At 42.3% G+C, this 22,548-nt stretch overlaps 1 protein-coding gene across 7 annotated transcripts in view; it reads right to left on the reverse strand.

Annotated features, from left to right (window-relative positions):
* The window catches only part of FNDC3B (fibronectin type III domain containing 3B), a 362,026-nt gene that overhangs the window by 73,043 nt on the left and 266,435 nt on the right, over nucleotides 1–22,548 (reverse strand). For all 7 annotated transcript variants that reach the window (XM_070072505.1, XM_008266495.4, XM_008266496.4 and 4 more), the window contains 2 exons: nucleotides 17,796–17,934; nucleotides 14,433–14,486 (listed from right to left, as the gene is read on the reverse strand). In XM_070072505.1, coding sequence (XP_069928606.1) covers nucleotides 14,433–14,486; nucleotides 17,796–17,934 — 193 coding nt within the window. The remainder of the gene's footprint in view (nucleotides 1–14,432; nucleotides 14,487–17,795; nucleotides 17,935–22,548) is intronic.

The following is a 22,548-nucleotide window of genomic DNA, read 5'->3' on the forward strand; positions in this document are numbered from 1 at the left end:
GATTTGGAGAATCCGTTTGCAAGCCAAGAAGGATCCCAGCTTGTAAACAGCATTTATAAATAAAACATTAACCAGTTCTTTAAAAAAAAAAAAAGCTAATGCTTTGGAAGATTCCTATGAATGGACAGGAGTGCTAATGTGAATGTTTATCACTGTGTATCAGAAATTAGACATCTCCAAGCCATTACTGTCAGTGAAGTTTTTACAGATGGTAAATTATAACTTCCCTGTTTTATAGGTATTGTGGCTCCAAATGATTCTGAAAGATGAAAATCTACGGCACGTTTCCAATTCCAATAAAATCCGATTTAAACTATTCAGGAGTGCCGAGATGTGCTAACTTCAGGAAGCCTGCTTCTTTAATCATCTGAAGTCAGCCTTATGCAAAGTTCCCTCCTGAAACACGACCCTAACAGAAGTGGGTAATCAGGACCGCTGTTCAGACTGGCTGGCTTCAATAAAATGTCAAACATGAGCAGGAGGGGAGCAGTGCAGTCCTAGCCTGATCCCGATCAGCCACTGCTTCTGGAGGGGCACGCGCTGTGGAAGAGGAGGAGAGGAGCTGAAGGGCTAACTGGGCCCAGGAGCTGGCTGGTCCCTAAGGAAGGAGCTGGGGCCCGGATCCTCTGAACACTGGTAGATCTGGCATGCAGCACCTGAGCAGCAGATTACACCCTCTCTCTGCTGAGTGCTGGACTTCCTGTTTCCAGTGGGGAAGGAAGAAAAAACTGAACCCAATTAGAGAAATTGGTGAGAGGAGGCCTAAAGACCACATCTTGGTCATTTTGGGGCAAACTTAGCCACTGGGCTACTGACCTCATTGGAAACGAACCAATATAAACCCCAGTCACGTTCTGGCCTGACTTCTCCGCTGCCAGCATCTGTGAGCCAAAAAAGGGCATTCAGGCCTCACTGGCTTGCTTCCACTTCGCCATCTCAGGCATGCCCAAATGCTTGTTTCTGCAGCTCACACAGTTCACTCAAGGGCAAGGTTAATCTCCGACAGAATGTGAAGAAATCTTAGAGTACAAACCAACAGATAAACTTTGAGGCGCTCAACTTGGCAGGGGTGACATACTACAAACCTGGGTTGTTTCCTTTTCCAAACTGAGTCTGTCCCTTCTCACCCCATGGAGCCCTAATCTACCATGATCCCCCACCCAGACCCAGCCCGAGAGCCCCCACTGATCACCTTGGGGAATGGTTTTCCACCAGGGCTCACGGGGTTTGTCCTCCACTGCTGGACAAAGCTGCTCTCCAGGAAAGCCTGGACTTCCCGCTGGCTGGCTGGTGTACACGGCATGGAAGGGATCAGCCCTCCCCCAGTCCTGGTGCCTAGTGCTGCCTCTTTCTCAACATAGGACAAAAATAAATCGTGCTGGGTTGGCTGCTCTGCCTCCCCTGCAGTGTCACCATGACTGTGTTTACCAGAATTCATCTGGCCTAGGCTGGGCAACTTGGCAATCTGAACAATTTTGGCAAGCAGGTGCCTCTCTCCATTTCTAGATCCATGCACTAAAAGCGGTCAACACCTTTGGGGGGAAGCCAGCCATCTAACACCTGGCATACTGCACAGCCTGTCAGCATTTGACTCTCTGCTCAATCCTCATTCTCACTTGCTTGTTGACAAGTCCTAAAAACAATGACAGTTGAGCTAGGGCTCTCCATCATACTTGATTCCTGCTAAATCCTGCCATGCTGTGAGGGAGCCCCAGGTTTTATGAAAAGGCCACACAAGGTGGGATGCCAGCCAATTACAGTGCCAGTATTTCATATGCGTGCCAGTTCAAGTCCCAGCTGCTCCACCTCCAATCCAGCTCCCTACTAATATGCCTGGGAAAGCAACGGCAAATGGCCCTAATACTTGGGCCCCTTCCCCCACATGGGGGACCCAGATGGAATTCCTACCTCCTGGCTTCAGCTTGCCCCAGCCAGCCCCAGCCCAGCAATTGTGGCCATTTGGAAGTGGATCAGTAGATAGCAGATCTCTCTCGCGCGGCTGGTGCTATGGCACAGTGGGTGAGGCTGCCACTTGCAATGCTGGCATCCCATATGGGTGCCAGTTCGAGTCCCGGCTGCTCCACTTCCGATCCAGCTAGTAGAAGATGGCCTGAGTCCTTGAGTCCCTGCAGCTGTGTGGGAGATCCGGAAGAGGCTCCTGGCTCTGGTGCAGCTCCGGCCATTGCGGCCAGCTGGGGAATGAACCAGCGGATTGAAGACCCCTCTCTCTCAGCCTCTCCTCTCTCTGTGTAACTCTTTCAAATAAATAAATAAATATTAAGGAAAAAAAAGATCTAACTCTCCCTTTCAAATCTTAAAAAATAAAAAAGGCCACATGGGTAGCCCCAGATAGGCTCTGCCCAGAGCCAGGCAGCACTGCTGTCTAGGACTTGAGAGTGAAGACACCCAGCAGATCCCAGCCCCAGGCAATGGGCCCTCCTAGCTAAGACTCCAGACATCACCATCACCAGGCACAGACCAGCCATTCCCCAGCACCCAGTACAGAGCCTTCAGGCCAGAACCCATGAGCACAGCACCAGCTCTGCTTTAATCTGCTGTGTTTTCAGGCGGTTTGTTATGAAAAACACTCGTCCACTGACGTCCATGTAGTAAGAAGTCCAGCAAACTTGAATACATTCCTCCTTCACTATGAACAGGCAGGAGGGAGGTGTGGAACGTGATGCCAGCACATGAAGCAACTCTCTAGCGTTTGCCTGAATAAAGGGCTCCATCTCTGACACGCATTTAGGACATGCCTTTTCCCTCTAAGCCACCTGACAAAGTAAGGCTCTCCCTGAGTAGATCCAAAAAATTGCTTTTGTGGCAGCCAAACATAATCAGAGTCCTCGATGACAAAGATCACCCAGACTGTCAATCAACAATAGTGCAGTTACTTCATCTTATAGAGCTACCTTTTAGACTGAATTACAATTTTTAATAATGCTATCCTTAAACTTAGAGAAACTTGAGATTCTGAAATTTAGATACATAATGGGTTTGGGGGATGGTTTAGATACGGCATTGCCTAAACCACAGGAGTCAACAAATAAAAGAACTTCCACCTGTGACCAGTTTCCATCCCTCTCTGGGTGTTTCCTTACAAACATATTATGGCAGACAGCTCCAGGGGAGAGGCTAACTTACAGATGAATCTGCCTATTTGAAAACTGGTAGCAACCTTTTAAAAAGCATTTTTTTCAGCTCATAAAATGCAACTAATCCTGAAAGTAAAAAATGTTTAAAAATGACCTGTGTTGCTTGCATTAACTTATGAAACTGAACAATTGAAAACAAAAACTCGAGTCAGTTTTTCTTCTTATGAACTTACTGTCCTCAGTACTTGAGATAATGAACCCTCTAAACGGGCTGGTTTCCCATTTAGGAACTTAACACATGCATGGCCAATTCCATACATGTAACACACACACCCCCAAATCAGTTTGGGCTATAGTGTTTCTTGCAAGAGTAATGCTGTGGGGATGCGGTCACTCTGGCTGACATTTCTAACTACCCTGGCAGTAACAACACGCCAGTGAGTATTTCCAACAATACTGGCATTAACAGATGATGTTGGCTGGTATTTTCAATTGCAATCACATTAATAGATTGGCAATGATCCTTCCAGTTCCTCTTTATAATGGCTTCATTCCTGGCCCAAGGATGAAGAGTGGCCAACCTAAGATGCCAGGATCCAAGGCAAACTGGTTCCCTTTTCCCATGTGACTGGTATTGTTTCTCATGTTTTCTTACTCTGTGGCCTCTTTCCATTTCCCTTTGGGTCTTACAGGTTCTTTCGTGTCTTGCTGAGCTGCCCTTACAAGGTTTGATAATGGCCTGCTAAGTAAGTTAGCTGAATCTGGTTATCACATCAGGTGAATCTGGTTATCACCTGCTTGCGGCCCATGGCTGCTGGATCCAGACATAGGCTGAGTAATTCTGGGCTGGGCACTCTGAAACAGCACAGTTCAACCTGGCAGAAACGGCAACAATAAATCAAATAAAAAAAATAAGGGCGCTGGCCAACTGAACTACTGCCAGGCTCAAAAGATTTAGTCTGCTAGCGCGCCTATATTTAGAAGTTGTTCCAACACTGGCCAGCCCTAGGCAACATCAAAGATAAATGCTGGCTTGAGAAATAAAAGAGCATGTGTCTATTCAACATAACCATATATAAGAAGGGGTTCAGGACAGGGAGGTGGGGACACTGCCCATCTCAGTGGATTCAGAAGCTCCTTGTGCCAAACCCCTCCATTCCCACAGTGAGGCCTCTTTCAATTTATTGAGCACTCTGGCACAGAGGAGCCTGCAAGGTAAAAGGGGGCCGATGGTTTGTGGTTGCATGGTGCTAAACAAACACTGCACACATTTCATCCCCTGGCACACTAGTTGTTCTGTTAGTGGAAGAGGCCTGGAAACCAGAAATAATCCAGGATTATCACCAGGTCCTATGATTTAAACAAACCAACCTAATTTTCCTATGCGTCTCTCCAAACACTGGGGTTCATCTGGTGTCATGTGCTGTGATAAGATCAATGTGTGCAGACCTCCCAGGGAAGGGAGAGGTGAGAGCAGAGGATGTAAATTTAGGATACATTTAGAGATGAAATTGGGGAAGGGCGGGCTTTGTGCACCTACCTAGCCAAGGCCCAAAGCAGTGGTCTTCCAGCTGGCAGCCAGCAGGCATGACAAACACAAGATGATCAATCGGGTGCCAGGGATCAAGATGGGTATTTGTGATTCAGCCTTAGACAGAAGCTCTCCCAGGTCTGCTGCCCAAACACACCTCACAAATGGTAATAAGCAGGGAGAGAAGCTGCTTCCAACATGTGATATCTGGGGCTGAGCAGCTTTCAACCCAGCCGTGGCACTTCGGGGCCCCTCTGAGTTACCAAATCCTTCCTGGCCCAGTCTCCTCCAAGGGCAGCTACACAGGGGGAGGTGAGTCCTCTGGCTCTGTGATGCAGCAGTGAAGGTCCAGGATGAGCCGGGTCCCGGAATCAGTGTAGACAATCATGAGACAGAAAGTGTCCGATGGATGCAGTGCTAAATGAACCCAGGGCCACACTCCTCAGTCCCCACAGAGCAGTCACTGAGAATGACCAAAGATCGCCTGGGCCTGGGCAGTGGTCCCATCCCACCATATTCCAGCCAGACAGTGGCACTGGTTGGGGAATGGAAGCCTACCTTCCTGATTTTTTTCACGGAACCAGCACACTGTTCAAACAGAGCCATGTGGCACCTCACAGAGAGCCAACCAGGCTCTCAGCAAGGTTTCTTATGCCCCTGCAGGACCCAGGAAGTCACTCTGCACTGATGCTGCAGTTCCCTCCAATCCGAGAATGCTGCTCATCGCCCCAGAAGAGCCCCAGTCATCACATTCATAACTCATACCAGGAAATGTTCTCGGAGATTATCAACCCGAGCGACACAGCACTCTGATTAATAAGTAAATTACCATTTTCCTCTCTGGGGCCAGCTCAGTCAGTCAATGAGTGAAGCTGCCTCCTCTTGCACTGGCCGGCCCACAAGACACAATCTGGGGCCAGCTCCCCGCCCCGCGAGGGTTCTGCAACATGACCGCTGGGCTGACCTGGTCTAGTTGCTAATATTCCCTGGGGCCTCGTGGGCTCTACCTGCTGCTCGCCCTTTCTGCTGTCGACTTCAAATTATGCTCATCTAGCTTCCCATGGTATTTATTTCATCCTTAGTCCACTGTGTTGTGCAGCTGTGTTGGTTCATTAGTCACCAGGAAAACCCGATATGAACTTCCTTTTGGGCTAGCTGAATCACATGTGAGGACGCTTCCTCAGAACTCCACTGGTTACATTCCCACAAAGCTACTTTTCTGGCTCTTCTGCATATTCCCTGTATGTTCTGCCCAGTAGCTAAGCTAAGAGCAAATTGATACTTATATATAGCATCGACATCAGTTTTTGTTTAGTTCAAAATAACAACACTAACCCCAGGGCTCCTGTTTAAATTCCTGAGAGAAGAATGTTCTATTTCCTTCATTTCCTCTTAAGTGTTGACTTTTTTTTTAACCCCTGACCTTAATATCTGTTTGGGCAGATTTACACTAAACACATGGAATAATCAGTATACTGAATATGAGGACCATTAAGTCAGCTACTGCCCAAGTTATCTCATTCAATCTTAAGTATCAGTGGGATAACTGACTGAATTATTTCAAGAAGAGAGGCTGAGGCTCAGTGGCTACAGGACTTGCACAGGGCACCAGGACCACTCAGCGTGTGGACACTATTAATCCAGGTTTCCACTGATCGTCACTATCAATATGAATCCGAGCAAGATCTGAGAAGATCTGCATTTGTTCAGAGTAACTGCCTATAACAGCACTAGTCAGTATTTTGTATGGCACCAATTAAAACAACATCTGAGACTACAACTTATAAGCTGTTGACATAAATACTTCCTTTAGACAACTCACTATCTTTCCTTTTTAAAAATAGTATTTCACTCCATTTATTTTCAGCTACATTTTCTTGTTAATGCCTTAGTAAGCTCTTACAGTTCTGTTGACAGAATTTTTGAGTATATTTCAATTTATTCCTAGGTAACGTATTTTTTATGCCACTGAAATGTTACTCATTTTTAATTTTATGTTGAAATATTTTCAAGTAAACTGACCTTACACCTTAAATATTTCAGTATATATTTAAAAGATAACATTGTCACATTTAATAAAAATCCTTAAAAGGTCATTTATAATAAAAAATAAAATAGTCAATAAATATAAAAAGGGATTCAAGCTTATTATCAGTCAGGGAAATATAAATTAATAAGACAAAGAGCTAACTTGCACAAATATTATATTGGCAGAAACTTTAAGATCTGATATCCAGTGTTAGAAAGGATGTAGAGCACTGAAACTCTAATACATTGCTTTGGGAAAGCAATTCAGTATTATATGAGGTGACTTCAGAAAGTTCACTAAAAAGTGGAATTAGAAGCCAAGTTTACCTCAGTGCAAAAAATTCTTGAAATCCATGCATTATTTTTTTCATAGTATGCATTTTTCAAAAACTTCTTGAAGACTCCTGGTGGGCATGGATTTCAAAATTTCATCAGCCAAAATAAACTTATCCTTTGATTCCGACTTGCATGAACACTCTGTACTAACAGTAAAACTGCAGGTGCAAATACCTGAATTCTTTTACCACCGCTAGATAACTCCCTAACAGAGACGCACATGAGAACCAAGAGACACATGCAGTGATGCTCATACCAGGACTGTTTGTAATAGGAAGTCTGAGAGCACTCAAATGTCTCTCAATACTAGGACAAATTATGATACATAAACTTCTGGAATAATACACAGTAGAGTTAAATGAATAAATTTAAACTCTTGTAACTACATGGATTAGTCTCATAAATTTTCTAACAGTAAGGAGTGGGCACTGTGGTACAGCAAATTCAGCCACCACTTGGAATGCTCCCATCTCCCTTATAGGAGTGCAGGTTCCAGTCCTGGCTACTCTGCTTCTGATCCAACTCCCTGTTCATGCACCTAGGAAGTAGTATTTGAGTTCTTGTCATCCATATGGGGGATCTGGATGGAGTTCCTGGTTCCTGCCTTCAGCCTGGCCTAGTCCCAGCTATTGTGGCCATCTGGGGGAATGATCCAGTGGATGGATGACATCTTTCTCTCTGTCAAAGTGCCATTCAAATCAACAAATAAATCTTAAAGAAAAATAACCACCTATCTTGAGAAAAAAAAATTTTAACAATGAGAAATGAGACTCAAAATAACACAGTGCATCTGTTAATATCAAGTTTAAAAACCAATGTTTGCCATTTATTTTCAAATGGCTCAACAAGTAGAACATATTTGTGCATCCATCTCTTGAGGTATAAAGAAAGCATAAAATGTTAACTGCAACTGGGAATGTAGATGAAGAGTTACCCCTGACCTTAATATCTGCTTGGGCAGATTTACACTAAACACATGGAATAATCAGTATACTGAATATGAGGACCATTAAGTCAGCTACTGCCCAAGTTATCTCATTCATTACTCATTACTATTGTGTAACTCTTCAGCAGGTTTGAGCTTTTCAAAATAAAACGATGAGTTAAAAAGAAATCCGACAAAACTAATTTGTACTGTTTAGGAGTACAAAATGGCAAAGTCAGGAAAGTGAGAAAGAAAATAATTATCAAAGTTCAGGATGGTACTGACTCTGGGAGGCAGGATGAGCTCAACCTGGAGGGAGAGCACCCTGGGGCCACTGGTGCCAGCTGTGTCTTCACTAAGTGTCCACATGCTGACTCTGCTTTATAACTACTTATTAAAAACTACAAATACTATGCATTTGTTTCTGCATGTACATTTCACAAGAGTAAAAGTGAAAAACAATGCAATGAGGCTTTTAAGAAAAAAAATCACTATATACTTGTTAAATATTTCTTTTAAAAGAATCCTGTTTATGCTGTTTAATAACCTAATATACAGTATGTTAGGGAACTTTTGCTATGTGTGTTGTCTGCTTGTGATCATGATCAGCTGATCAAAAGATACTTACTGTGGACTGATTTCTGAAATCACCAATATAATAACATCATCTTAATTTTATGTGGGATAGTTCTTATACAACCATCAGTGCTGAATCTTGTCTAGCTTCATATTAAGTAATAATACATTCACCAAATTTATTCCCATGGCTGCAAATTGATACCTAACACTCATTTTGATAGGTATTCTAATATTATAACTTAAAAATTGGTTAAATGAAAACTTTCGGGTAGGTATTTGGCACAGAGGTTGGTTAAGTCACCATCAGGGGCACCTGCACCCATAGCAGGAGTGCCTACTTCGAGTCTGAGTTATGTCATAACATAAATCATCACCACTGTCTTTAATTTTTTCTACCGCAGGGCCTTAGATAACTTATAACATATATTGTCTTTTCTGGTTCTTTTATATTAAACAGAATAGCAATACCATGTTTCTTCCCACATTTTGTGGGAAGTTCAAACTCACAGGCATGTCATCTGTACATCCTATGACAAGAATCCTTCACTGTCATTTGTAAACACTTAACACATTTTTAAGGTTTTGATAGTGGTTTGCACTTGCTGCATTTCACATGCCATTCAAGAACTTCTTTATGGTGTTGGTATACTCCACCATGAAATTTTGCATTAATTTTCTTGGTCTGTCATTTCTGAAGCTAAATGTCTTCTGGTATGAGCCAAGCTACCTTTTTGGGAGCTCACTGCGCAAACCACAACTATCGTGAGAAAGATAAAGGGAAGACCAAGAAACTACCCCTTCAGTGTTGACGCTCCTGCCAATCATACTATTTTTTCCTCAAATTTTTGAGAAGTTCCTCTATTTTGATCATGAAATCCATCCTTTACTAAGTTTCAAAGAAAAGGCCAGAGCACTTGTTTAGGGGCCATAAAACAGACTAGGCAGACATTTATGAGCAATTCAATCCAAAGTTTCCAAATTCTTTTTCCTAAAATTATCCCTCCACCACCCCAGAAGTGTCCACATCCTCAACAGCTTCTGCCTGGTACTGCGAGCTCTCCTAGACACCGCTACATCACCAAGCAGAGAACAACACCACTGGCCAGTGGAGCTCAGAAGGGTGCAGAGAGGTAACAGGCACAGTCAACAGGATTAGCCTGGGGGTGGCCCGGAGGCAGTGGACTTCAGGGTTATCTCCATCTCAGCCCCTCCCCAACTCTATTGTAGGACAGAAGCTCTACTTTAAAAGAAATCTAGGATCTAAGCATTGTTTGGTCATTAAAAAAAGGGAAGAAGCTTTTCTCCTATTCATAACTCTGGATTAAACTAAATTCAAAAGAGTTTTTTTTTTTTTTTTTTTTTTTTTTAATTAATGTCAGTACCACATGTGCTTCTCTAAACTAGCAGAAAGAATCCCTTAGGAGTTCCAGACCTGCTTTCTGCCAGCACTCAGAATGGCTCACACTTGCAGACTAAAATGTAAACACGGCACACTGTGATCAGAAGAAATTAAAATGTGATGATGACTCATCCAATAGCTGAGTAAAAACAGCCTTGAAAATGACCCGTCTTTCTGTTCATACAGGGTGTCTCTCAAAGGAGGAAGCAGTGGCTACAAATATATAAAAACACGGGCCAGTTCTTAAACCCTTGGACTCTGAACACTAAAACTATGAGTCAAACAATGAGGGGACGAGGTTAAGGAAGGGCACCCTTTCAAAGCAAGGAAACTGATGGGTTTCAGATGAAACTGGAAATTGATAGCATAACTGAGGAGCCAGAGACACCTGTGTCTTCCTTGTGTTGCTGCTCATTATCACTTGACAGTCACAGTTACCTCCCATATTGATTTAAAAATTAAGGGACTGTCTAGTCAGTTATTAATGAAGAAAAACAGGCTGCTAAACTAACCCTCTTACAGAAATATTAATGAGTGACTTCCATGTAAATTCTATGCAACAATGATGTAAAATCACTGACAATGAACTTGGAAGCGAGACGGTGGATCAGCTTCTACTGCACTGTAATGTGTTTCTGTTTTCTGTTCCCCACCTGTCCTGGTGCTCTGGAGGTCAGCACGTGGTTAGCGACTGACTAAGGTGGATCACCCAAAGAAGGTCAACTCCACACTCCACTTCCAATCCCAGCAGACATAAAGGCTGCTGTCCTTTCATTCATGAAGGCCCGTGCTTCTCAGAGGCTTCTGAAAGCTGGGCTGGATGCCTAACACAATTTCATACTAATCACTTTACTAGAATGTTTATTACAAATTGAACAACAACAACATATTCTGGAACACTAGCCAGTGCTGTTACACTGTAATACAAATACAGGGCCGCAGAGGGCACCACATTTGAGTGGTGGCATGTATGTGTACGGGACAACTTCATCTCAAAGCATAAGATTCACAGAGCAGAGACAGGGCAGGGTGCTACTGCTGCCATGCACAGCCTGCAGACTGCAGACTGCAGAGGCCTCCTCAGGCAGTGATTTGCTCCTGTGTGCAACCCACACAATTTTGCCGCCCCTGGAGTTTCTTTAGCTGCTTCCACAACAGAGAGGCTTCTTGGTGTGTGGCGGGGGCAGATGTTCTTGGGCAGGAAGGGAGATCCCTGGCTCTGGGGAGGATTGGCTGAGGGGTGATTTCACCTCAACATCCCTTTCCCAGTCCCCTGCCCCGCTGTGTTCCACTAGGGCAGAGTCTGCAAAGCCCGCAGTACCAGGTGCATGTGGCTCCAGAAACCACCAGCAGAAGGTTTCAGAGGGACAGAAAGGGCCTCAGGTGTTCCCACTTCCTGCAGGCCAGATGCTGTTCCCCTTTGCACATTTGCTTTCCTTCCTTCATGCTGAGGCCTGAGTATCAAGGGAATACGTGACACAGAGACCAACTCAAGTATGCTGCTCCAAAGAGGGTTAGTGATCTCTAATTTACTCCAAATTTACAAACACAGATTGCCACACTGATCAGAAACTTCACTTCTGAAATGACAAGAGGAGCAGGAATGACAGTTACTGTTTCTTGTGTCCTTGTTGACAGGAAACCTAGTGGCATCACTCTTAAATCTTTTTAGAGGTATCAGAGAGCAGGGAGGTATCAGAGGAAGTAAAGAGGCTATGAGACAGGAAAATCTGACAAGAGCGTGGTTAAGTTTATTTTAATCATGTCTTTTCAGGAGCACAAGAGGAAAAGCATACATTAGCTTTATCGGTGACGCTCGTGAGGACATTATCTTTCTATGTCATATATCCCTCATTGCGCAGTGTACAGTGCTGAGGCAGGCAGTGATATGCTCCAGAAATGTCGAGATAATTAATAAACGAGTGGGTCTAACAGCAGTGAAAAGGATTCCAAGATATATATCATCGTCTAAGATGAGATAACACTAAATAGTCTGTTGTGAGATAGCCTAAATTATGTGAGTGCACAGGATCCAAAGGGCAAATCTAGTCACCATTTCACAGATGGGTGAACTGAGGACAGGAGAGGTCAAGGCATTCACTATAAAAGCAGGAACAGAGCTCCCGGTGTCTAACCTTGGTGTTTCCTCAGCTCGCTCTTCTGCCCAGATACTCCATGCTCCTGTGGGTGAGGGAGCACTTCACGGGCTTGGGGTCTAGCAGTTTTTTGAAAGACGAATATTAAATAAGGACTATAAAAGGATTCCTATGTCAGCCAGGGGCCCATAGCAGCTGGGTCAATCAAACTGGAATCTCCTACAGAACCCAACAAAGCCAACACCAGCAGTACTTGAAGATGGGAGAGAAAATAAAAGGAGACGAGAAGGCCAAGAATTAGGATGGCAGAGGGAAAACAAAACAAAACAAAACAAAAAAAGATGACCAAATAGGAGAAAGTAAGGCCCTAAACCACTGGTTTAACATTTTGTGATCACAAGTCCACAACGGACCCTGTGGAGCATAAACAGTCACCAGCAATGGCTTCTCCACTTCAAGAGAGGCAGTGCCATGTTTGCTCTCAGCATCACACCAGGATGCTTACATTTCAAATTCTAAGGGAAGGAACAGCGACTGAGTCATCATCTCCATTCTCTGCACTGCTTGGTTTTCCCCATTCAAATACTCATCCTCTCTGACCTTCCTTAAGAGTTCACCGTCCCGGCCGCTGCCGTGGCTCAATAGGCTAATCCTCCGCCTTGCGGCGCCAGCACACTGGGTTCTAGTCCCAGTCGGGGCGCCGGATTCTGGTTGCCCCTCTTCCAGGCCAGAGTGCAGTGGAGGATGGCCCAAGTACTTGGGCCCTGCACCCCATGGGAGACCAGGATAAGTACCTGGCTCCTGGCTTCAGATCAGCGCAGTGCGCCGGCCGCGGCGGCCTTTGGAGGGTGAACCAACGGCAAAAAGGAAGACCTTTCTGTCTCTCTCTCTCTCACTGTCCACTCTGCCTGTTTAAAAAAAAAAAAAAAGATATATAGAGAGAGTTCACGGTCCCAGGCAGAGAAAGACCAAAAAACACAGGACACAAACACACATATACTGAGCCCAAAGAGGATATCTGAAATTAAAAAAAAAAAAAAAAAAAGAAAAGAAAGAAAGAAAAGAAAAGAAAAAGCAGCCTTCTCTCCACTGGTAATCTTTACCTTGATATAAATCCAAGAAAAAACCCCATCAGGGCAATGAAACAAATCAACACACTAAGAGCAGACTTCACTGAACTCTCAGTCATCCTCACAGAGGAGGGGAGATGGGAAGACATTACTATATATGCTCACAGGTAGCCAAGTTCCTCTCTAAAATTCTTGACTGTCTAGAAAAATCTGTAAGTGCTACAGGGATGGTTTCATTTCCTAATCAAATCATTTTTTTTAGAAAGTCACCTTATCTGTAAAATGTACTGGTTAAGTCTGAGATTTCACCAATCTGCCCATACAAGCTAGTCAGGAGGACCCTAGGAACCACAGATGGTTGTCTTTCATAACTTGGAACTCTAGATAGTCACATGCAACATGGATGGGGACACAGGCTTCTCCACAATGCGATCAAGGGCCCCTCTTCCACATCACATTTTCATCATGAGAATTTCATCCAGTTTACATTTGGTTAAAATATTTTCCACAAGTTGACAAGTCACTCTGCTTAAATTTATGTTCTTTCAATCCCCTTCTAAACTGAAGCTCCAAAGACTAGTTAACTTTCATTTCTCCCCCAAATTCTGCATTTCCTACTCTTAGCATCCTTATACTATTTGCTCAACAACAAATAAAGTAAGGACAAATAAATGCATAGAATTAAGATACACTGAAACAAAATGTATGGTTTATCTTAGAAATGGAAGGCTTCTGTATTAAGTACTTCCTGCCTGAAAGTCTGTGCACGGAATTAGCTAGGCCAGAAATGCACTGGGTCACCAGTGAACACATAGTTCATTTGCGAATGAAGAGACTCCACTGTGGATATCTCCCAAGGGCCTCTGGTGACCAAGGCAGCAAAGGATGCATCTGTTACAGGAAGGTTTAACCCACAGGGCACTGGAATGTGGGTCGACTGAGACTTCCACATACCACTGCACCACTCCCCCACAGAAAATATGATACAGTGCAACATCAAAGAACACATATGGCATTCTGAGAGGGAAAAAATGCTCTAAGTAGCCAAGATGACAAAATAGTTGATTTTTAATACAAATTAATGGTTGGCTAGACACTGGAGACCCAAAACAGACAAAACAGACAAGGCCCTGTCTTTTTCAGCATTATTGCAGCTAATAAGCCAGGAAATCATATTTTAATGCACAACTCATTACTCTACCTCAACCCATCTTCATTTTTCCACAGTCTGTAACTACTGATCAAAAGTTTCCTCTAGCGAAATTCATCACTTCTGTTTTAAACATGCCTTACAAAACAGTAAGTAGGCACTTATTCAGCAACTGTATTTCTGAAATGGTATTTTAGATGGACGAATATGAAAATATGCTTACCTCGTCCCATTCTAAAAGGTAGTTGGTGATTTTTGAACCATTGTCAATTGGTGCCTTAAAAGAAAGAATAAAATTAGTTAGGGAAAGTTGTTCACAGACAAAACTTAAGTGATACCAACTTGACTTAAACATGATGTCACTGAGGTCAGTGCTCCCTTCTCTGGGAGATCAGCATCAGCCCATGCCTGTGCCGGTCACACACCAACTTTAACACAACTCAACTGCAGAGACAGTCCTCACTATGGACAAATCATATCCCACAAATGGCCCAACCCGCCTGCTCCCACCACCACTACTTTTACACTCACACTGTGTTCTATTCCTTTGAGTAGATGACACTTTTCAGAGGTACTTTACATTCACCACCAAGAGGGGAAGAGGTCTCTGAGACACACACACTCATTGCTGGGGGTCCCAGGGCAGGCAGTGGGAGGGGAGCAAAATCACTGTCAAGTCTCTATTTTTATAACTTGCCCCAGATAGCTTTTAAATAAACTGCTTAACATTAGAAAGTCATCTGTGATATTAAGCTTCCTTGCTTTTAAAAAAAAATGAGATACTCTGGACAGATTTCCAGAGATTCCAGCCCTTCACATTCTAGCAAAAAAGAATGTTTATCCTTAGTTTTCTCTTTAAAAACATGCTGCAATTTGCTTCACTGAGAAAACAAGTTCTGAACAGCAAGAAGCAAAGTGGAAAGCTTTGGAGAGAAGAGTGCTTTGTCTGGTTAGAGCTGCTAGAAGGGGAGCCTCAATGGGGTCCCCAGGAGTACTAGAGAGCCACTAAAAGGTCAAGGAGGGAACCAGAAGGAGGACCGTGTCCTCCTCCTGGCCCTGGCAGAGAAAAAGGAACCCAGTGAGAGGCCGGAACTGCGTCTGAAACCCAGCTCGGCTGGTTGATTGGCTGTCGCGGGTGATCTGGTGCAGCTGTTTAATATCAGTGGCTAATTTCTTGTTCCAACCCTGGATAGGCGTGATCAGTGACTAGGAGAATACACATAGATCAACTCGGACAATGTCAGTTTTACAGGAAGTACTTGGTAAACAGCATTATTATCACCATTAGTGGTAAAGTATCATGAGGGGCTCAGTGAATGCTGGGTAAATGAATTAAGGAAATCTCATTCTTCTTTTCTTCTTCTTTCGGTTTGAGTCTCACAATCTCTGGATCCTAAAATTCCAGTGTTAGATGAAAGCTCTAGGTGTTAAACTGTAATTTCAGGCTTTTGTAGGCTCCATGTGGAAGAAAGAATAGGGTTGTACTTAAAGCTCTACATAACTGAAAAACATCAAAGTTTTAGATGAGAACCTATTTCTAAGATGAGAACTACACTTGGGAGAGTTCACACATTCCTCTAGAAGTGCATTCTTCAGGAGTTTACTGCTGCCCACACTAGTTCCTTGGTTCCTGCAAGGTGGGTACACTGACTTGGGTTCTTGCTTTGGATCATCTCCTACGTGGATAACTGCTTCTGACTAATAAGATGTCAGTCAAGAAGACCTTGAGCTCTCCCAGTGTGGACACAGGGACAGAGCAGCAGCAGCTACAGAAGGCGCCCTTGCCTTCCTGCCCCAGCTGGAGCCCTGTGATGAGGAGATAGTACCAAGGAGGTTTAAATGAAACTAGGCAGAATGGAGAACTTTCAAGTTTGAACACGACTGAATGGAACACGAGTTTGATTTCTGATTTACAACTTGATAAAGGGAGAAAGAAAATGTGGAATGTTTTCCTAGTAAGAAGCTTTTCTTGAAATTGCTGGTCTGCCTGAGACCTGAATTTCCTCCAGGTTTGAAAGCAGAGTATGTATCAGTGATTCCCAACTTTAGGTTTGTAAGACCCTAGATTCCCTGTGGTAATCTCAGGACTTCTTATATTTTCCAAACAAAATAGCTACTCATTCTTTCATTGAGAAAATATACAATCACATATGTGTATATGTAATCATAGAACGCATATTTAAATGGTTGTATGTGCTCTAAGGAATTAAACAACGATGACCAATTGGGTGTTAAAACTCTAAAAAGGTGGGAAATCACTGACCTGGATAATCCCTGGAAGCCAGGAAGGAAAATAACAATAGTTCAGATTCTAAGCCAGTTGAAACTTTGTCTTTGTGCAAATAACACGCTCAGTGATGGCCGCTGGCTACGAGGATACAGCTCTCACACGAGAGGGTCTACAGAAGCCCGTGCTTTGTTGCTAACCACTATTCCCAAGTACTGTTCTCACTCTCCAGATCAAACTGACTCTGGTCTAGCAATAAAAGACAAAATATTTCTTTGCTAATAATGGATCTCCTGGGTCACCTCGTTATTTTCACACATCAGTATTCTCCCCTCAAACCGAAAATCTTCATTACCTCTATTTTATATTTTAAAATACTGGGGAATGGATGTTTGGCCTAGTGGTTAAAATGCCCATGTCCCATAACAGAGTGCCTGGGTTTGATGCCTAACTCTGGATCCTGACTTGTGCTTCTCACCAATGCAGACCCTGTGAGGTAGCAGTAATGGCTCAAGTAGGGGTTCCTAACATCCATGTGGACTGAGTTCCTAGTTCCTGGTCCTAGCTGTTATGAGCATTTAGGGAAATGAATCAGTGGATAGGAGTGCTCTCTTTTTCTCTCTCTGTTTCAAATAAATTAAAGCACTGATACAGAGAAATAATTTCTATAGTGGTTGATAACCCAATGTACTATTTTCTTGCAAACACAACTGATTAGCAGGCTAACACACCTTCAAGAAAGCACAAGATTACCTCTCTGACAAGAGTTATTTTTAGCCAGTAAACTGTGTTCATTAAAAACTATTATATAATTCAGCCTTTTAAGAATAATTAGCAACCCTAACTCATCTAAGGCCTAATTAGTGAAACTTAATGGAGTCTTAATGTAGTTTAGAATACTAAACACCTAAGGCAGCTCTAAATATTCAACATATCATTTTCACCTCTGAAAGAAGCTGAAAGGGCCATAAACCCACCTTATGTCTAGATGTTCCTTTACAAAAACTTTTTTACCAAAGCCTTCAAAATGTTTCTTATAGTGAACTGAACTATTATAAAGTGATGAAAACTAGGCATTTTTAAGTACTTTTATATCACTTGTAAAGTACTGTTTATGATCCTTGGAGATTTACCAAATCCTGCTGTGTAAAGAACTAAAGCTGGAGTTCCCCTCCTACTCCTTTGCCCAATTGTTACAGAAATGTCAACTTCTAATATCTTAATAAATGGCTTCATGGTTCCTTTACAGGAAACCCCACACTATCAGAAAACTTGAATCTTGCCAAATAAAGATTCCACAGGACTACTGAAAGGCATTGTATGAACTTCAGACTATTCTTGATACTTTGAACTACCCACCTTCCACTGCAAGGTTAGTGAACTTTTGCTCCTGTGCGCCAGCTTGGGAGGGAAGGGACACTCAGGTGCACAGCTGTGGGTGGTGAAGCTGACTGGCTCGGAGCAGGATCCCTTTACGGAATTGTACATGGCATACACCCTGAAAACAACACAGACACACCGTCAGCGCAGGGGGTTCAGTAGGGACACCAGGGTTCTTACCTCCTCTTTTCCCCAGTGCTTTCCAAAAATAAGACAATTTTTTTGTGTAGGGCACCAAGACTCTTGCTCTCATCTGCTGGTCTTATCCTTACCTACGTATGCTCCACATTTATAGGAGACAATAGTTCTCCCAGGGTACTGGCTTCCACATGGTCTACTCAGCCTCACTTTAAGATTGGCAGAGGCTGCAGATCAGAAAAGAACATTCTAAACAAGAAAATCAACCTTCATTCCCAGAATGGCCTCTAAATATCCATTCTAAACGAACAACCTACTCTCTGGTTGACTTTGTTTGGCAAAAGGCTAACAGTAGAGTTAAGAGTTGGGTGAAAAGGGACATGAAGTGCTGACAAGACTGCACAGTCGGTAGAGATAGCAGTAAAGTACAAATTGTATGGTAGACATCTTTGAACTATTTATAACACTATAGATCCTTAGGTAGGAAATATGGACACTTCCCACATGGAAGCAAGTTTGCTACTGCCAAGTGCATCTCTCTCAGCAACACTATTCAGGTACAGTTTATCCATGTGAATATTTAATTCCTGCACATGGTGCCAAGATGAAAGATGTTCGTTCTGCACACTGAAACACTTGGCTCAACATTGAACATATGTGCCTGATTTCTCCAGACAAGCTGTGAAGAAAAAGCATATAACGTGTTATTATAACACCACACTCTTTGCAAATAGCAAATCGGATTATGTTGACTTTTTTATCATCTCTTTTTCTATTTTTTTATGCTGAAATTTTTTAAAAGTTGAAAACATACTTTTTTTTGCTACCTAAGAATGATGCAAGGATTAAGCTAGTCACAGAGTTGGGAAATACATAGCCATTCCTTACTTCTTATAAACACCCTCTTTTTGAGCTGGGGCAATCTTGCTACCCTACTTCAAACATGGGAAAACTCAAAGAGAGAAATGAATTTCCCAGAGCCACATAGCTAGAAAGGTGGATCAGCTGTATTCAATCCTTAAAATCTACACAGGACCTTGTCCTGCCTATTCCCTCCCTTGTTCATCTTGCAATCATATTTCTCTAAATACACAGATTTCACTTTCCCTATCAAACGAACACAAACAAATAGCTAAGGATAATGTTATGTACAACAGTCCTCAATTAAGTGTATGATCTGCAAAGTCATTTTTCCTCCAAGACCATCATGAAAGGTTCACAGAGGCACATAAATCAAAAGTACAGAGGTGAAAGGCATATCGACTGTGTATCTGACTTGTTTGAGTGTTTATAGCAGGACGCCAAAGCATTTGCTACAAACAAATGATGCTTTTTGTTAGGAAGCTCTCTACACCATCTCCGAGGAAGGAAATGTTTCTTCTACATTCACTGTTAAGTAGGCATATGACAATATAAAGCCAATGGCAAGATCATTTCCATATGTACAACTGTGCTCACTGGGAATAGGTTATTTAAAATGAATCACAGAATGTTCCAGACAAGGGCAGGACTCCAGCTTGAACTTTAACACATCAAAATTCTCCAACTGGTGGCTCACAGGTCGCATCTGGCCGAGAGACATGTGTATGTGCATGCGCGCACGCGCGCGCGTGTGTGTGTGTGTGTGTGTGTATGTGTGGTGGAGACAATACAGTATTCTTAAATATTAGAACCACCTGTGAACTAAATGATATGGGCAATGATCATCACAAAAAGACAAACAGAAACTATAAATTTCCAAAGACCATGTCACAACCTCCAAGTTGGGTTCAGAAAAATGGACACTGTCTCTGATTAAGCCTCTTGACTAGGTTACAGGAAATACAGAGAAGAGAACAAGCTAAGGAACACAATTAACCAAAGTTACAATGTGGAAAACCTGACGGGACAAATGTACTTACCCCATTTGTAACTTCCAAGGGGAGAAAAATGAAAAGAGATGGAGGAAAACCTATGGATTTCTTGGAGCACCTGTTTCATAAGCATTTAGAAAGTATCTAAGCCGAAACAAATGTGAAAGCCCATCACAAGATTCCTTATATCCTTAGAAAAAAATGTTTTCTTCTCCTGGGATCAGTGCAAAAGAACCATTTGCAACTTTTTTAAGAACTGTACCTTCCTCTACAGGTCTTTCCATAACATGATGACATTTAAGGAAAACCAATCACCATCATGTGAAAACATTTATTGTAGTATTATTTAAAGTTTTGCTCCTAGGGAAATTTAAGAGATTCCAACTAGACAGCACACTCACACCATGTTTCAATTCCACCTACAACAAACTAAAGAAACAAGACATTTTTTTTTTTCCCAGCTGAGGGAATGGGAAGAGTCTCTGGGTTTTAAAGATATTAAGGGACACTTTTGTTTGTTTAAGGTGGGCATGTGTGGTAGTCATATAGTTTATAGATGAAATGATCTCTGAACACTATTTCAACGTGATGAAGGGGGGAAGCCGGTGAGGGCACAAGGAAACAGGAAGTCTGGTGATGGGTACATGACAGTTCATTAAATCACTATCTACTTTTGACTGAATCTGAAATTCTATGACATAAAAAGTTAAATGAAAATTGAGCCTGCACTGAAAAATACTTGAAGATCTCGCATTTAAAAAAAAAAAAACCCTCTGGATTCTTTTAGAAAACTGCAAGTTCTGCGACACTCAGCATTCTTTCCTGCTCTAATGGGGGTACAGCTGATGGCAACTGGCTGTTTAGAGTGGGTAAGGTTGTATAGCTGACCAGAGTCCCCACCAATCCCTACTGCAGGCCCAGAACTGAGACTGCTCTGCAGTTGGCTTTTACCTAGTCCACTCTACCCATTTAGGCACCCTGTCTCCAAGGAAGTAAGTATTATCAGCTTGTAACCCCTGGGCGTTTGCCTCTAAATGCAGAACTGCCCTCAGGGAGATAACATTATGGATGCTCCCAAAATCAGATGGTACCAAAAATTTATCTGGCTAACAGAGTAGATGAAATAGCCTATAAAGTATCCACATACTGCAGTTAGCTTTCTGGAAAGAGGTAATGGACTCAGTATAGTTCTTTGTTCTTTTTAATAGGATTCTGGGAGTCAGAAACACATACCTCCTAGGCTAGAGAATCATGTGTGACAGAGGCTCCTGTTTGCTGGGCTGAGAGGATGACAGTAGGGATAAAAGTAAAAGGACTTTATGGCAGACATAGAACCTGAGGTATCTGAACGGGCCACATGGAGATATTTTTCTTGTCTTTAATCTTGAAGAATGTTATAATTTGTTTAAATTAGTGGTCAATCTTGTCACACATAAAAGTGTGTCAAGAGGGAAACAAGACCCAGACAGTGTTCTGAATAGAGTAAAATCTGACATGATATCCCATGAGCACATTATCAATTAAATTTGCTCCATAAATAGTAACTAATATTAATAGTAACCAGCTACATCTTTAGAAGTATTTTTACAGAAAATAAAAATCTTGGGAAACTGTGCAAAACTTTAAATAATACTACAATAAATGTTTTCACATGATGGTGATTGGTTTTCCTTAAATGTCATCATGTATGGAAAGACCTGTAGAGGAAGGTACAATTTTTGAATTAAATAAGTTGCAAACGGTTCTTCTTTGCACTGATCCCAGGAGAAGAACACATTTTTCTAAGGATATAAGGAATCTTGTGATGGGTTTTCACATTTGTTTCGGCTTAGATACTTTCTAAATGCTTATGAAACAGGTGCTCCAAGAATTTCAGAAACATCTCTCCAACTTCCTCCCACACATCTGTAACACAGGAGCCACGGTTTTTGTCAATAACATCTATTTCATAACCATGCACTGTGCTAGTCAACCATATTATTGGAAATGCTCCATCACAGTTTTTCTGGGAAATGTCATTATATGATATCATCTCTGGGCAATTTTTTTTGCCAAATTGTGGTGATCACTGGAAAAAAGTTCCTTAAGTGCTGCCATGAAATTGCTATTCACTCTTACCACTCAAATTCCTGATTACCTTATCACCAAAAAATACAAATTCTGGATTACTACAATAAAGTGATTATTTAATTGCCAATGTTAATTATAAAATTATCAATTAAAAAAAGAATATACTTTTCTGGGAGATACATAAACATCATTCATCTATAAAGACATAAATATTTGTACAAATAAATGTATGCATGTATATGTTTATGTTATGTATGTAAATCCCCATACTTAAACAAAAGTATTTTAAAATACAATGTAAATTTGTTATGACTGTTCTCATTTCTTTCTTCCCCAACATACAATCACACATAGATGCATATCTGTGTGATTTTTTATTAAAGGTTTTAAATTTTTTTTTTCATTTTATTTGAAAGGCAGAGAGACGAAGAGAGATCCTTCATCCACTGGCTCACTTCCAAATGGAGTGAGCTGGGCCAGACTGCAGCTGGGAGCCAGGAACTCCAATCAGGTCTCCCATGTGGATGGCATGGATCCAAGTACTTATGCTAATACCTACTGCATCCCAGAATGCATATTAGCAGGAAGCTGGATCAAAAGCAGAGGGGGGAGTCAGGACAAGAACCGTAGGCACTCAGATATGGGATACAGGTGTCCCAAGCAGGGACTTA

The sequence above is a fragment of the Oryctolagus cuniculus genome, chromosome 4, assembly GCF_964237555.1.
Source record: "Oryctolagus cuniculus chromosome 4, mOryCun1.1, whole genome shotgun sequence".
NCBI classification, from domain to species: Eukaryota; Metazoa; Chordata; class Mammalia; order Lagomorpha; family Leporidae; genus Oryctolagus; species Oryctolagus cuniculus.